Source organism: Nestor notabilis, unplaced genomic scaffold (assembly GCF_000696875.1).
Source record: "Nestor notabilis isolate BGI_N333 unplaced genomic scaffold, ASM69687v1 scaffold21055, whole genome shotgun sequence".
In the NCBI taxonomy this organism is placed as follows: Eukaryota; Metazoa; Chordata; class Aves; order Psittaciformes; family Psittacidae; genus Nestor; species Nestor notabilis.
Genome location: NW_009929137.1, coordinates 21,358 through 39,178, shown reverse-complemented (window position 1 = coordinate 39,178; position 17,821 = coordinate 21,358). Strand labels below are relative to the sequence as shown.

Genomic DNA, 17,821 nt, shown 5'->3' with positions numbered 1-17,821 from the left:
TTCCCCCTCTAGTTCCCATAAAGCCCTCGTGATAACACCTGTTCAGGAATGACACAGTCTAAATTTGGAGAGGACTTCCATTCTTACCTTGTCTAATCAATGTTAGATTACTTTTCAGTGACGTGTATTGATCTGTTTTCAAGCAGAAAGTTATAAGCCGTGAGTTTAGGTTACCATGTCTCTGGGTTAGAACTCTCAACAGAGACAAGAAGTTCTGCCACTTTGCCACTTTTCTAGTTTGTTTTTTTATGAAAACATATATATTGCAACACTGTGCTCACTGCATTGCTCTCCTGTGGGACTAGTTTGTGCAACACTCCTTCATGCTGGTAAGTATGTTCTCATACAAGGAGTCTGTTGACTGGAAAAGGAAGACAAAGTAGCTTGATTGCTCTCTGCTCTGGGCTGGGGTTTTGGACCCCCTGTACTGTGCTGCATGGGAGGAGGAGATTTAGGGGTGAAGGCTGGAGAGTGGGGGCCTTCAGAATTGGACTTGTATGAGCATTGTGCTTGGTCCATAGAGCTCAGTTAAGGAGTTGGGGTCAGGACAGAGCTGTAGCTTAGCATATGTCAGAGGTGAGGGGACTGTTTCTCCTCCCGTGCAGGGCAGTGTCATGGGCTCAGAAATGTGTAGTGAAGGTAGGGCACAGGGATACCAGTGAGTGCCCTGGGCAGTACAGCTACTTCTTGAAGTTCTCTGTGAGCAATAGCCCTGTTATGTGCATAGTAGGCCACTGAGAAGGATTTCTCTGCTCGTGGAGGATGCTGTGTGATCGGTAGCCTTCCCAGTTCTTATTCTCTGGAGACAAATGGCTGCCCACTTGCTTCTGAAACATCACCTTGGTAGAAGAGGGTACTATGGGTAGTTTGCAGTCTTTGGATAAAAGGATCAGGAAACCTCTGGGGGCCAGCCGCCTTCCTGACAAGTAGTTAAACTTTGACTGATCACACGTTGCCCTCATGATCATATTAGTGTGATGTATCCAAAGGGATTTCAACTTGTTCCATAGCCCCTGCTGCCTTTCATCTTCTCTGTCTTCCTGTTGAATCAGGAAAAACATAACCCAGTGCATGTGCATCGTGTCTTCCCACCACCCAATGCTCTCGGCGCCATAGCCAACATTGGCTTGAATGCTAAAATTTGGGAGTCCCCATATTTCTTCCCAACCTTACACAGAACCTAACTGTTTCTTTGGATTTATACTGCTACCCAACTGAATGGTAGCACAAAGATACACAGAGAAAAAGATTTACCTTTATTCATAACTTTGACTTGTATGAAAAGCTTCCGTTCCAGAAATCATCTAAAATAATTTTCTTAACTCCCCTTTGGCATGTGTTCAGATATTGTGTTCCCCTTTAGTTTTCTTCCACTGCTGCAGACAAGTGTCTGCCCTCCCCTCTTACTTGCCAATACACCTCAGCTTTCATAATCTGGGTGCAGGAGGCTGGGCAGCAGGGCAGGTTGTTGCTCCTGCTGGCTTTCCTGGCAGCTTTTCTCACCTCCCCAGCAGCCCTTGCCCCTGCAGCCATGCTCTGGCCAGAGGGATGCTCTCTGCAGTGTGGGCAGGGAGCCTGTATGGGATGCTCTTCCAAAACACAGTTTGTCCCACTTAGGGTGAGAGATATGTGGCAGTTAGTGTAAAAAGTAGTATTTGTTTTGTTGGTTTAAATTAGAAGTGCTTTGAGGGCAGGCCCTGTCTTTTATGTGTGTACATGTTGGTGTGTATTTTTATACAATTCCTAATGTAAGACATGCAGTTAGGAGCTGCAGTATGCAAAGCCATGGCTTCCTCTGCTGTGGTGGCTTAGAGAAGAGTTTTTCCAGATCCACAGAGGTGAACAGTGATTCTGATCTGAACACTGAAGCCATTTGGAGACACAACTTGCTTTCAGCCTCTGAACACAACTGTTTTCCTCCTTTTGTCACCAAGCAGCATATCCCAATATATTTCAGGTATAGCAGTGATAACCTCATTGTAAAAACATGGCCCCATGTCCAGAATCCTTTAGGGGCAGGTTCCTTGACCAATTTAGGAAGAAGAGGTTGCATTCCACCCTCCATCAGTTGATGACCAGGACCAACCACTTTTCATCCTTAATTTTGGTCAATGAAACAATTGCTTTCACTACAAAGAATTTGGGTTAGAAAACAGACCTCGCTCTTCATGTGAGCTGTAGGTAGAAAAGAATCTGAAGTCAGCAAAATTTTAGTTTGTTTTAAGCCTAATGCTTGTTTTTCGGGTTTTGGGTTTTGGGTTTTTTTTAGGCAGGAGTGTATTTTTAAGCCTTTGCAGGTATTGAGGCTGTATTATGTTACAGGGAGAAGTCAGTGCTGACATTTTTGGTTTCTGTTCCTTTGGCACATTCTTAAGTTACGTTTTCTGCTAAGTTTTCACATCTCGTATGAAATGTGATGGACTGTTCTGCAGCTTGTAGCGTGTGATTTCACAGTTTCTCTGTTTTGTAAGCTGATTTTGTAAACTGAAATGTCCTTAGGAAAGGTGCGGGTCAAAGCTTAGGGGTGACTCCAACAGTGTGAACATCGTGTGCTGGGTTAGACAGCATGTGGGCTGTGGAGTCTCTGTCACTGAAAGGCTTTGGTAACAGAGCAGTAAAGAATGACATAGCTATTACTGGCTCTGCCAAGATGTCCCCTTGAGGTATTTCACATGCACACCCCACACCCTGCCCCCAGTGATTTCCCTGATATCTGGATAATGCATCGCATTCATTTAACACACTTCTTTAATCATTTGAGTTTCCTTAAAACTCAAAATTGCATTCCAGCATCAACTGGGAGAACGTCCTGGGCCTCTGACATTGTGGTTTTGGGATGTCTAAACTGACCAACCCTGAGCCTCTGGCTGTCACAAGAGAGTGCTTAGTCACAGGAGAGGTTTTGCCGCCTTTGATTACATGTCCTGTGCTCCTTCTCCTAAGCTGTAAAACACTCACTGTGGAAGAGTTACCATGAAACTCCTCTTGGGGACAGCAAGTAGAAATCTTCCTTTTTGTTTGCCAGGGTAAATGGATTTGAGGATTTTATTATTATAAGCTACAAACACAAATGAGAGAAGTCTGCATGGAAAAGTCACATCCTGTGCACAGCCTTGAGGTCTCTGATGAAACAAAATGACACAGAATTTACAGATGCTAAAAATAGTGATAACACCAGTTTGATGTTGCATTTTGTGTTCCTCCTATAATACAGTAAAATGGCCTGTAATTCACATTGCAAAATTGGCATGCATGTCTCTTTGAAGATATCATCTTCATTGTATGTCTGCAGTGGACAGAGTTGCAAACCAACCCTCTACAGTGCTACAACAAGCCATACAAATAAATAAATCAATAGGGACAAATAACACCAGCTCCTCAGGGGCAGCTGCCCAGTCTCAATCTGTCTTGCTTAGGTTGTGAGCTCTTCAGCATAGGAAACCTTGTACAGATTTAAATTCACCCGTGGTGCTTAGGAAGGTAATATATTATGTTAATTTTATTATGTTATATAAACCATTATTTTAATTCAGAGTTTAACCAAAGGCCTTGCTGAAAGTGTTGTTAGTACAGACTCAGAGTTTGTTTGCAGCTCTGTCTTCAGCCTGGCATTTTAAGCTGAGTTCTTGTGGCCTGTCAGAGCTGGTTGCTGTAGCATGAAAATGCTTTGGGGAATATGCTTTTATTAGCTTTGTATGCATACTTCATCTGTTAGTGCTAAACGGCTTTTTGGAAGGTGACTGTCACCCTGTCACTACCTGGGTGGCTTCACTGTTTCTTTCCTCCTGTTATTGAATACTACCAGTTTCTGTGTCCTTCCCCTTCTCCCAACTTGTTTGGCTTTCAGACCCTCTGTAACACTGGAGTCTGCAAGCAGAAAATTTCTTTAAAATGAATGAGAAAACCCAGCCGAGGGGAGCTAAACTAACTTCTGACTATCCGTCAGAAGGTTAGTGATACCACTACCTTGAACTATGACTTCATATTTCATGCAGCAGCTTCTCTGCATTGTTTATATTCTGGTTGAAGGGGATCTTCCTATACCAGGATGCAATAGGAACGTCATTTTTCCTCTAACAGGAGCAGATGTCCTATCTGCAGTACTAGCAATAACATTGCCACTTCCTGTTGTTGCAGATGTTGTTAGCAGGCTAGAGCTGAAAGCAAAGAGGGGGCACATTTCAGCCCATGCCGTTTGATGCCATCAACATCAGTGCTACCTCTTTTTCCATGAGTCCTCTTTAGTAGTGGCTACCCTGGAACACAGATTTAATTCTGTTCTATGTTATGCAGGGAAGGAGTCCTTCCAAAATCTTTGTTGTTGTTCTCTGCCTTGACCTTTGCTTTCACTAGGTTTGTTTACACTAAACCCAAATTACAAGTGGTGCATTACCAAGTTTAGGGGAGGGGTGCATTAACTGAATCTGACACATGTTTAAGTGTATATCTCCCCATTCTAAGGCTTTAGGGCACAGCCCTGTGTAAGTCTTCAATCAGCAATTATTGCATTCTTTTTCCCTTTTATAGGAGGTCACTATCAAATCCCGTAACACATTTCTGTCACTAGTCTCGTGGGCAGCTATTCAGACCACAGGAAGCTTAGGAGAGAAGAATATACACTTAGGGCCTTATTCCATCTTCATTATTACCTACACCAGCAGAATTCTTTAAAGTCTCTGGAAGTTTGATGTGAATGGGAAGTATTTTGCCTGAATAGCACCCCTTATTGAGGCATTGTCACCAAGTCACAAATTTCGATGAGTGTTGTGGCTGGCAGTTTAATCTATACTGCATAGCTGTTTTTTCACAGCAGCACTGGGAGTGCTAATCACTTCTAATGGTCTTGGCAGGATTGTCTGGCAGTGAGAGGCTTCTCGATTTGAGAGCTGGACACTGAAGGAGAAGAAAACAGTTCCTATTCAAGACTTTATCTGAGAATTTATTCATTTTGGCAATGACAGGAATATTGTATTTTAATGGTTTTCAGTGGGAAACACAACCTTATTAGAGGAGGAAACCCAGCAGTCTGTTCACAAAAAAATAGTGAAAAACTTGTGGTTTGGAGGGAAAGAAACAAAGACAAAGCTGTGATCTGTGCATAAAAACTAACAAGAACTGAAAATCATAAATGTACAGCAGTACCCATAGCTGTCAGTTAGATGGTAAGATGGAAGCCTTTAAATCTTCCTCTATCTACTTTTTTGTGCCTTAGTATATGAATACATTGTTGTACTTAAAATGACTAGTAACCTTGCATGTTACTGTCATTCAGTATTGTCTTCTGATTTCAGGTTATTGAAGGAAAGCTGGCTCCTTTCTTGGGGAAGGTGATCAAGTTTGCCACCTCTCATGTGTACAGCTGCAGCCTTTGTAGTCAAAAGGGTTTCATCTGTGAGATTTGCAACAATGGAGAAATCCTTTACCCCTTTGAGGACATTTCTACAAGCAGGTACTGTAATGTCAGTCATATATTTGACTCAAGTATGATATTCTTGCAGATTCTCAGCCTCATGACCTCTTATTTAAATAACTGGGGACTGGATCCCACTAATACACATTTCTGGGCAGCTACACAAGATTACTGGTTCAGGGAGGCCACCATGATCAGACTTGGAAATAGATACAAAGAACTACTTCCCAAAACCTTGTAAGCTGTTCAAAAAGGGAAATGATCCTAGTAGCATGATGCAGTGTGAGTTATCCAAAGCTGTTCTGAGTTTGCAAAGTGTCCTACAAAGCCAAATGGATTCTCTAGAGTGATCACAGACATCTTTCTGGTAAGTGATGTCACTGGGCCCATGATGTACTGGGATTATCCATTATAAAACAATAACCATCTATTCTGCAGTGTTTTTCCCATGATGTTATGGCTAATTCTCTGCTTTCTGTGTGCATACTCCTCTGTGCCTACGTATGTAAGATTTTATTTTTAATAAATGACATTGCTATTCTCAGGTGGCTACAAGATAAATGTAAGTGTATGCCAGTCATAAGGTAAACAAAAGAGCCTTTATTTCACATTATATGGAGTACTGGATGCCAGATCAGGGGCAGGAGTTGCATGGAAAACATAGAAGCAAAATGCAGGAAAACAGAGCAGGCTTGGCAATGCAGCAGGGTACTACTCTTTTTTAAAAATGTCTTGTATTTTGAATAAAGGAAATTTTTATTTATTTATTTATTTATTAAACTCACCAGAAGGACAGTCTGTCTGACAGCACAGCATTCCTCCATAGATCAGTACTTTTCTGGCTGTTTCAAATACAGTCATTTTAATTTGTTCTCCAAAGTGTTTCATTGAAGGGAAAAAATATTGAGGAGCCACCTTTGGAAACAATCAGGACCAGCCTGTTGAAAGGGCTTCATTAAGAATCTGTTTCCTCTGTGTGCACAATGATGTTAAATTACAAGTAACCAAGTACTACTCTTTGGGGATTTTCAGCCTGACCTGAGTTTCAAAGACTGTTTGCACATTCTTTTTTTCCCCCCCAGACTCTCATTCTAAAAAATGCATTGACAAAGCAGTGGACATAAGCTAAACAAGGTGTGCAGCTGAGCTCTATAAACAGTGTTCAAGAAGGAATGTATCTAGGGTGCATGGCAGTTAAAAACACCGAGTTAAAAAGGGAGAGACTTAAGATGACATAAAACATAAGATGTCTATTGAGACAGTATAGGGGGCAATTGAAGATATTCCCAAAAGATTGATGCGAACATGTAAGAACATTTGGGAAGACAGGTTTACTTGAAATATCTGTGCATTTGATTTGTCTGGAGGATTTTTGGTCACAAAAACATTGTTGGGTGTACATTTTTCCCCCGCCTTTCAGCTGAGATCAGACAATACCTTGCAATTGCAGAGTTTAAAACCTTCTGGAATCTAATGTTTGTCAGCCATTCAGTAAAAGCCAAAAGAAGCTGCTATAGCTCCTGGTTTTATGTGAATTAGAAGCCAGAAAGGACTTTTGTTCATGTTTCACAAATATGGAGTCGTGGTTGATGTCATGCCAAAGACAGCGGTCTTTGTTAATGATTTTAATTAGAACACAATCAACACGAAACGTTCTCCAGTATTTTTCTGTCTTATTTTGTCAGAGGTCATCCTGCTTACTCATTTTGTGTTCCCTATCACTAAATCTTGATTTTATCCCCAGCATCTTCCATTTCCTTTCCTAGTCAGTTTTCTGGTCTCATTACTACTGGTGTGTGCACATGCACCTCTGTGAAACTAACCAGATTATTTCAGTTCTGTGTTTTTGCTCTTTTCTACCTTCAGGCTGGAGGCAAGTAATGCAAGCAGAGGAGCTTGTCTGTTTACTGTGCAGCTCCATCAGCCGAAAAGCAGTGAGGTGAAGGCCAGATATAGAGGGGTTTTGTGCTTTTTTCCACATCTTACAGATAAGAGAGATTTCTGAGGTAGGTGTGCAGACCACTACAATGACAAGTGTAAGGTGAGGAGGCTAGTCAGAAATAGGTAGATGTATAGAGTAACCTGTGTCAAATGGAATGGCAACTCACAAAAGGTTTGTGTGAAGACCTGAAATTATACCTGAAATTTGTGATGATGTGTTCAGCTTTCCTTGTTAGTTTAGTGTTATACAGAGCTCCGAGCAAACAATTAGCTCAGACTTGTCATTTAGTTGTACTATTTTGAGTCCGCAATGTTCAGTGAGAGTTGACTGTGATTCCCTTTCTCCATCCTGGTTTTCTGGATTTGCTATCTACAGAATAGTATTCACATTTGGTACTCAATAGTAGACAGCCCAGTACCCTGGCTGCAGCTGCTGAGTTAAGGAGGGAAGAGCAGCTGAGCTCTGAAGACGATGTTTTTTCTTCTTGCTTTTCAGTGTTGCTTGTTCACTTTTCAGCATGCTGCTAATTCTACCAGCACACTGGGCTGTTTGGTTAGAAATACTCAAAAGTGGGTGCATGACAGCTTTTGCAAACTTTACCTTTCTGGTGAATGTTTGAAAAGCAAAGTCTCGGTGTGTGTGGGAGTGTATGTCTGTGTTGAGCTGGCATTTGCTTCTCTGGCTACCTCCTTGACCTTTCTTGCTCTTTGAAGAGTGACAGCTGTCAGAGAGGCTGTTACAATTCCAAGGGGGTTCTCAGCTGGCTGTTACCTTTCCATCTTCATAGTCTCTTAGGTCAGCTTTGAGGTGGAGAGATTGCTTCTCTCCAAAATATTCTCAGCAGTTTCTGGAGCAGTCATCAATAGGAATTTTTGAAGGATGGGTCTTCCTTAGATAGATGCAGCTGAGAGAAAAGGAGGGCCCCTCTTGAGGGCTGGAGTTTCTCTTTGGTCAAGTTATTTGCTTGAGAGTAATTTTTGTCAGTCCTTGAGCAAACAAGAGTGAATACCTGGGTTATGCACTCCTCAGGGTTTGAATGCACGTATATTACATACCCTTCTCTCACTAATCAGCATGACACATTCCTTTGTTGGCAAACGGTTCCAAAACAAACACAATCAGTTCACTTAATTAGCGGGTCTGTGGGCTGTGCTTGGCAGGCTCTTTACATCCTGCTCAACAATACAGTGCAACAGTTTGCTGCCTTGAATGTAAGGATGGGCTCACAAAGTCATAATCTTTTTAATGATATTTCCTTTCTATGGCTTCTCTTGGGAGGTGGCCATTCTGTACAGCTTAATGAAAGCTGTGATTCAGTAGTTAAATAATTTCTTTAAAATAGTCCCATCCTTTTGGATACCTCTTCCAGTCAGTTTGATTCCTCTGTCCCCCAATTTCCTCTTTTCCGTCTTACCCGTATTTATATAACTGTTTATAAGGGCTCTTTCTAAATTTCACAAGTTTGGCATCTTTTTGAAGGCCTTTAAGTCATGAGAACTGTATGTAAAGCCTCCTGAGTTAATTGCACATTTCATGGAGCAAATTGCTGGCTAATGTAAACTCTCAGAGCTCTGCTTTTGCTGGAGCTCTGGCAACCTGAATGACCTGAGCATCCACCTCCTGTTTTATTTCTTGGACAAAATTTGTTCCAGGCTTAAATTTAGCAAATAAACATACAAGATTATCACTAATTTTATTTTTTTACAAGTGTTGTGAAATGAGTTTAAATACCCCTGGTTATAAATTGTCTTGTTAGAGGTATTCTTGCCCATATGTTAGCAGCCAGGCACTGCCCTTCAATTTGTTCTGATATTGCTCATTCTTCATTACTGTGGTGAAAAGTTATTGTTTCTTTCTCCTAAAATAAAATAAAATGGAAACTCAGAAGTGTAAAGAAAATGCCTGTGTAGTGGTACAATTGTCTGTAATGTGTGGCTGGATTTGTTTTATAACCTAGAACAATTTTTAACAAGTTTTAATCTTAAGGAATACTGATAAAAATACCATTGGAATGAGAGCAGAATTATTCATTAAAAAGGGATATCTGTCCAATTAGATATCAAGTAATTATTGCTGTGCTTAAGATTATTGTATGTCACCAGTTAATAAAGTTTTGGTCTCGCCTGAGTGTCAGCATCCCAGTGACTACTTTCACAGGCAATTTGTTGTGTTTTGCTGGTAAAGCTACTTGCTTGGTTAAGAGTGGTTCAGTCGATTCCTTGCCTTTATGTGGTGACTACAGATGTATGCGAACCACAGAGAGCTGCTCTTTTGTGTTTGTATTCATTTATCAAGGCTAAACTGTTTTCACTTTGCAAAGTTAATTTGTTCTGCAGATCAGTTAAGACATGTAGACCTTTTAAGATACAAACCAGAAGACCCAAGTTTAAAATAGACGTGCCACAGAACAGGCTTGACTATATCAACCAGCTTGGATGCCTCTATAATCTTTGGCCACCATCCTGATAAGACATATGAATGTACTTAACTTTACGCATAGTGAGAAGTCTTACTAAAGGCTCTGAGGCTGTGCTTAGCTTTATGTGCATGCCAAAGTCTTTGCAAGATTACAGCTCACTGTGTTATGGATGCTGTGTCACTGGACAAAACCAGCTTTGAGCATTTGGGAGAATGTTAAAGATGGATTTTATGTGGAGAGACTGAAATACACAGTATAGAGCATTCCCAGGAAATACCTTGGCACAAGTCAAAGGCATCACTCAAAGTGTGTAATTTTTCCTCTTGCTTTGATTAGTTTGTTTCATGCTAGTCAGCCTTTTCCCAAGCCCAGTTCACCTGAGCTGTGCTGGTAGTTTAGTACCTAATTTTTGAAAGAGCTTAGCTTATCGGATGTTGATAGTTGGTTCAAAGCACGCTGAAATGATCTGCTCAGCACTTTCTTTAAAGAAACCTTGGCACCTAGGTAGATGTTAAGTTCTCTTGATAATTTAATTTCATCTCAATCTGTCAAAGCTAGTCAAAATCTTCTGGCACAGATCTGATTTTTGTCTGTGTGGGGTAGTGCAGTAATGTTATCTAGAATACATAAGAAGAAAGAGATAAAATATACTCTTTTTCATCAAGCATTGTATTCTAGAACTGTATTAGCTTTAGAGGTTGACTTTACCTGCCTCATGTCAGTGGTATTAACTAGGACGTTCACTGTAAAGGCAGAGATTTATTTCAGGTAGGAAGGTCTCTGCAGTGCTGCCTTGTGCTCTTACCTGGCCATGGCAGCTATCTCACTTCGAGTTTCTATTTTGCAGCTTTCCTGCAAAGAAGGCACATTCTTCCTCACACTAGATTATTTCCAACTTGCCTTTTAATTCTTCCTCCTCTATCCTCATGCAAATTCCTGTTTGAGGATAGGCTTCATCTCCCAAATATGGTTTCTGGTAGGCCAGACAACAGCTTTTCAGTTGCTTTTTAGCCCATAAAAGCCAAACCTGCCTACTGTAATTGCTCAGAAATTCTAAGATTATCTTAAGAATCTTGTTGTTTATAAACTTAATTTTTTAAGATATTAAGTTCCTTTTTTCCATCTTGGGTCCAGGTAGGCATGTCTTCAGTATTACAGCAGAGCTATGAAGTCCAGGTGCCTTTGCCTTTTTCTATTATTAAAAGCATAAATCATGGTTTAATCACAGGATTTCCAGACTTGAGACTTACAGAAGAATGCAGAATAGTAGAATCATCCAGTCAAATTATAACAGCCTCTCCAGTGGTTTGCAGGGAGTGGATCTACCATGTGTACAGTTTTCCCCTTTCCAGAGTAATTCAGCTCCACTGACTAAAGCGTAATCACAGGAGTTTCAGCTTAAATGTTCTAATACTGATTTTAGTGTCCCTCTACTGATTTCTAGGGAACTGCTTTCTACAGGCCACATTACTTGGTTTGAGGTCTCTGAACTTAGACAGTTGCAAAGTGCAGTGCTGAGGTCGACAGTTTTTAGTTCTCCTGATAGATGCAAGTATGGAAGTATGTATGCATAAGTGTAGCATAAATCCCTGCAGCCACAGCTGGAGGGGAGCTGAGCACACTTCCTGCCTTAATCAGGAGTGACGGAGCTCTGCAGAGAGGTCTAGGGGCTGCAGGATCCCTTTGCTCCTGCTCGACCCTGCTGCAGTGCTCTGGTGTGGTGACAGCCTGGTTAGGCAACTGTCATGGGAGAATAGCTGGTGGTTAAATCAAGCTGTTCTTGTTCTGCCCTGGCCTGTAGCAAATTGTTCTGTGAGCACCCAAAACGAAGGCATGCCCCGCAATTTCTGTATGTGTAGCAATGGAGGAGTTGAAACTGAAGCTGCTCCTGCACCAGTAGAGGACCGCTGGTTTTCACTCCCCTCCAGTGAGCTGCCCGCTTTTCCCCTCATTTGTGAGGCTTTAATATCTTGGACCACTTTGCACATCTGTAGTGGGCAGTGGGTGCTGGCATGACAGGACCAGGGGCAAGAGATGGCTCAGATGGAGAGGCACCTTTTGGATTGGTCCTTGAGGCTGTTCCAGAGGTGTGAACTGCAGGTGTTCTACTTGGTGAGTCCCATCAGCACAGCCTGTGGTCACTGTTACACCCCTTGCTAGCTGCCACCTGTAACCAGCTCACCCCCCTGCAGTGCTTCCCCCAGCCCACAAGCTGGGCTGATGGTTGGCAGTTACAGTTATATCTGCTGTTTCAGAACCCGCCAGGGCCAACCCAGGACTCAGCCACGCCTTTATAAATGAGGAGTGTCTTCAGGCTGTGCTGGCATATCAAGGATAAACCCTGTCCGATTAGCAGGTATATGGAAAGGAAAACTATGATTCTTTGAAGCACTGCTGGCTCCCTGAACACTGAATTGATCATTTAGAGTGAATTTTAGACATGTAACAATTTGGAGGGCTGGGTAAGTGGGCTCTGTTCTGGTTTTGTTTGGCCTTTTTTATTCTCCTTTTCAGAGGTAAAGTTTTCAAAAGCAAGTCTGAAGTATTAACAGTTTTTAAGTATGGTATTAAAAATAACCCAACCATGTCTAGTAAAAACCATATGTCATACAAGGCATTATCTTAACAAGCTCCTTATAGGGACAAGTCGATGTCATATTAGTGCCAACTTTCTTCCATTCATTTACTACATGGGCGTCCCTCCTTAGGCAGGCTCCTTGCACTGGTTCCTAGGCAACTGTAATAATATTGCTGCACGTGTGTGTCAGGCATTGATTGCCTTTGGGGCTTTTTTTGTGTTGCAAGTGAACACAGGCTAGTCCATTTTCATTCTCTTTGTGTTCTGCTAAAGTCTCTGAGAGTTTTGAAAGGTGTGTCTGTGATATTCACAGCTGGGCAGTTCAGAAATACTTGCAGACAGGCACATGTGCATAGCGTGGGATGGTGATCATGCTGGAATCCCTAGGCAAGGCTTACTTCAGCTACTGGGGTTTTTTAATAACCAAGTTACAGGTGGCTTGGTATTTTGGATGCTTGGTGAACATATAGCATCATCTATAAACCATAATGAAAACATAATGAACAATCCCGTTTTGTCTTGGGTTTACTCTGCATGGAGGGAAAGAAAAAAACCTGAAATGTTCTAGTCAGTGAAGGTTCAGCCCTAAATCAATTACTGAAATTCCTTTCAAGGGATTTCTTACTTGAGCAAATGTGTGCAAGGTCTGAGACAGAGGAAGTGGGGTTTTTAAATGTTCTAGGAAGAAGCTGTTCTAATAAACCTTGCCAGTCCCAGCAGCTTAATTCCAACATGGTCACGCTGGTCAGTCTGCCAATATACAGGATTCCTAGGAGACAAAAAGACCTTTCAGATGAGGTCCTGGGCCACCAGTTGATCATCCCTGGTTGATTTTTGTCCGCTTAATGTGGAAGGTCTTTGAGGCCTCTTTGTGTTGCCCCTTGCCTGTTTGCATGCCTCATCTTACCCATAGGCGTCTAAATGGTGGTCCAGTACAGAGGAGAAATACAAGTATAATCAATTGGTTGTGCAGAATCTAGAGTTGCTTGAGCCATAAGCCTGTGAAATACATGTGGGAAGCATAAAAAGAATTTGCCAGAATTTACAATTTACCAAATATTGATATGTAAATGTTTCAAATGCCCAGGCTTAATGGGTGATACTAACATTGGCATTTCCTCAGCATACAGGAATGATTTTATGCTTTTAATGTAGAACGGCTTTTCTTTTGTAACTAGTAATGATAATAATAAGAGCATTATGGTGCCTGTCTGGCTGTGGAGAGCTTTGCCCTTTCTTTCTTACACTTTTCAGTGCAATAGAAATTATTTAGAGGATTGAATAATTCTCTACATTTTGTTACTCTGGTGTTCAAACAAGTAAGACATCCTTGAAACATAAAATACCCCCTATAGTCTTGGTAGAAATTGAGTTGGTCAGGAGGAGAGAAAAGACTGAAGTAGAGAGGAAGGTATTTCAGTTGCCTTCTTAGAAGACTGAAAATTGTATGAAAACAACATGCAGTGTTCACCAATTCTTCAAATAATATTTCAAAAATGGCAAGATGCTGTTAATGTGCAGTATCTCAATATCATTCATTAAAGAAGGAAACATGAAAGGCCTGAACGGCTATGGACTCGTCAGCTTATTATCAGTGGTGAGTAGAAGTCTCACAAAAGATGCTTTGGCCTCTAGCCAGAGAAATCAGGATTCAGAAGTAGTACCTGAATTGTGAATTACCTGTGACAAGAAGAAGGATTAAGGGAAAGATAACATAAGTGTAGTGAAATATTACGTGAGCCTTCTATAGACTACAAAATGTACTTCTTTCTCCAGAGAAATAAACACTTTTTGGAATACACAGGCTTGAAAACAACAGTAAAGAAAAGCTGTGAAACTCACATGTGGAGATAAAATTAATTGTTGGAATTAAATAAGAAGGAGCCTGCTTGTAATATTCTAAGAAGGAATATAATTTTTGTGGGATTTTTGGCATCACTGGAAAATTTCTCACAGTGAGATTAGGAATGGTTAACCAGCTGACATTTCCAGGGTCAGTTAAAACTGACTGTATTTAATCTGATGAAAAGCAAAGCTGTAGATGGCTTGGGGTAGTATAGCTCCATCACTTTAAAGGGTGTAACTTGCCATTTCCACAAAGGCAGAGCAAGATCAGCATTCCCCCCTCCCTGCCCTGGAGACTAAGTTTCTTTAGCAGTGAGGGGATACAAGCACACAGTGAAGGCTGACCCAGGTATCCTTTCTACCTGTCTCTATGGAAAGCAAGAGGCAGCTTTGTTCTCCAGCTCGGAGCACCATTCTTGCAGGCTGTTGTTATCTGCACCCCACTGCTAGGGCTGAGAGTACATCAGGCTTCACTGAGGAAAGCAGATAATAGGTCTTCAGAGCAGCAGTCAGGGGTGAGGGCATCAGAATGGACCAACAGTGCTCATGCTGGCTGCCAGTGCACTGGACTGTGAGACCCAGGGCTGGCTGTTTGGACTGCCTCTGGGAAGTGCCTGACAATGTGGGGTCCTGGTCAGAGCTTCAGCTGTTGCACCAAGTCTGATAAATAACAGTGCAGACATTTCTTCTCTCTTTTTGTTCTGAGCAATATGAGAGAAATTTGTTCTTTTTTCACTAAGCTTATTTCTGAAAAATAAATTAATCATCATTTAAACACCATCAATCTTTGTTTTTAATGCTGATGGCCTTTGATATTCTCTAGTGGGAAGAGTAGGTGTGCTGGCTCCTTTGTCGTCCTGCTCCATCCATTTCAGCAGCAATTTCTGATAAGTTTTATCACCTCCATGTATACTGTGGAGAAATATTGAGCGAGGGTAGGGAGTGGCAATATGAGAACACAAAATTACACTTCTCATCAATCATTACCCTCTAGCAACTTTCAGGGCACTGTAAATTGCTGACTAACAAGGGAAAATTAGCTTGATAAAATCACCATTAGTGTCAGTTCAGAATGCTGTAAAGTTTTAAAGACACTGTTGTCCTTTTTATCTTTCCCTCATCCATTAATGTCTGTTCATGGAGATCCCAATCCAGCAAAGCACGTAAGTACATGTTTAATTGTAGGCAGGTCAGTAATCCCAAGGAAATCACTGGGATATGAGTCCTAAGCATGCGTTTATGTGCTTCACTGGATCAGGGCCATAACACACACTCTCTGAGCACAGATATGATAAATATCTCTGTGTGAGCCAGTTTCTTGATTCAAACCTAGATTTAGACTCACTAACTAGATTTAGAAATATGACAGTCGAGTTTTACTGCAAGAGAGCATGGAAGTTAGTAGATACACAGCATTATACTTAGCCTCTTTAACCTTCGTTTTCTTACTTGTTATTTATCAGTCTATGCTAGCTAGAAATGTGCCTCTGTAACCTCTGCATAGCCTTCTCAAAGTTCTGCACATACTGAAATTTAGACCATGTTTTGAGCCATGCATAAAGCTTAAAGCTGAGCCAGATCAGGAACCAGTTTTTAAAAGTTACAGGCGAGATGAAGATGCAGCTAATACAGCTAACAGGTTGCATTAGTCCATAGGACTTCTCTCAGTATTGTCAGACTGCATGCCAAATAGTACAGTTTGCCTTACGGCTTCTCAGTGTTGGGGGTTTTCTTCATAGCCTTGAAGACAAGAACCTTATTTCTAACAACAACAACAACAAAAGTCCAAATAGAAATACCTTACAAAAAAGCTCAAAGCAAAAAGGCAAAAAACCCACTAAAGATAAAACAAGCACTTGGATTCTCCTATAGTCATTTGACCACAATAGCTGTGAGAAAGGAAAAGTGCACGGCATTTCAAGACTTCCTACAGAATCACCAGGGTGGCCAGAGCCCCTCATTTCTATTTCAAAATTGCTCTAAAGTTTGATGTTTTGTTGCTTTAATTATTTGATTATCCATCTGGAATCTAAGACTTTGTACTTCTGACACTGTCATCTTTTTATTTATTTCATTTGCTTACAAAGCTGTAGCGACTTAACTCATCACTACAGATAGTTATTTGCATTGAAAGCCTGAGAATGTTCAACTGTTTAGTTGTAGCCCACGCCATGATCACCAGATGTTTCATTGCTCCACTGCTATCTGGAACTGGGGCCTGATCTGTTGTGACATTACATCCATTGCATCAGAGTGCCTCAAGAGTAATCCAGTCATCTTGTTTGAGCAGTTGATTTGTTTGGAGTTATAATATCACATTTTAGAATGGAATAGCACAGCTTTGAATGACAGAAGCTATAATTGTGTTGTTCTAGTCCAGTCTGCCACAGGACACAGAGCAGAAGACATTACCCACCTCTGTTTGATCTTTTAACTTCGTGGAGTGACTTCTCCTGCTGTTGAAGTGGACTGTACTTTACTCTTCAGAACAGCTGACCACTGGAACATCAATGAGGAAAACGTCTTATTTTGACTGTTGCAAATGCTGAAATGTATCTTAATGGAAATGAGTATTGTTACTCTTCATTTACAAAACAAAGCAGAAAACTTGTTTGTTTCATAAAACAAAAACTTTATTCTGTGATAGACCTGAATGCTAGTTAATAAGAAGATTAATTATTGATGCTTCTAAAAATTTCTGTCTGTGATGCGGAGTGCTGGGACAGATTCTCAGGAATGGATGCAGGTCAACTTATTCTAGTGGTCCTGAGTAGCTTGACACCAGCAGGGTTGTGGGCAAGCCAGTGTTTTTTACATCTCTGCTCTTTTGAAATGTAGTACTCTTTGAGCTACCAGAACTGTTTGAGGGAATGTCTGCTGCCCACAATCCATGTGAAGTCCATTGCATGCTCTGGTTGGTCCTATTTTGTCATTCAATTTTGACACTAATTTGTGTTTGCAGGTGTGAAAGCTGTGGTGCTGTCTTCCACTCTGAGTGCAAAGTGAAGGCTGTACCATGCCCCAGGTGTGTGCGTAAAGAATTGCAGAAGAAGCAGAAATCTTTCTGGAGGCGACTGAATATGGATGAAAACTTTGAAGAGTCTTGCAACATGTTTGAGTTGTCATATCAGAACACATGAGTTCTTTAAGGCAGTGGCCAGCCTGAAGAGAATCCCTTTCCCAGATGCCAGCTGAAGCAACTTCTCAGCTTAGCCAGGCAGAAATCTGTTGGCAAAATATTATCTGACCTTCTTCATCTGTGAATAGCAGCTGCCAAAGTGGCTGTAAAGCCTTGCTGGCTTTGAAATACCAATGGCTAAACTGCATTTTGAATTGAAGTCCAGCCGCTAGCTCTCATACGAAATGTGGTTTACTTGAAATGCTTTAGGTCTAGCTAATTAAGCACCCAACTTTCTCTTTTCCACTTCCACCTCTGGAGAAGACTTCTTCAAGGCAGAAAATACTAGCTGCCACAACCATACTAATTTTATGTTGTTAATTTAGAATTGATGAGCCATCTACTTATTTATATGTATTATTTATTTATTATTAGCCTTGGCAGAGGTTCTGGTGAGGTGTTTCACAGAAGCCAGTGGGGCAGGAATGATTTTATACCCACCTGCTCTT

The 17,821-nt window shown here is 41.2% G+C and overlaps 1 protein-coding gene across 1 annotated transcript in view; it reads left to right on the top strand.

Annotated features, from left to right (window-relative positions):
• Positions 1–17,334, top strand: part of PLEKHM3 (pleckstrin homology domain containing, family M, member 3) — a 70,532-nt gene extending 53,198 nt beyond the window's left edge. Inside the window, exons 6-7 of the mRNA XM_010014856.1 lie at positions 5,292–5,449; positions 17,157–17,334. Coding sequence (XP_010013158.1) covers positions 5,292–5,449; positions 17,157–17,334 — 336 coding nt within the window. The remainder of the gene's footprint in view (positions 1–5,291; positions 5,450–17,156) is intronic.
• Positions 17,335–17,821: the final 487 nt, after the last annotated feature.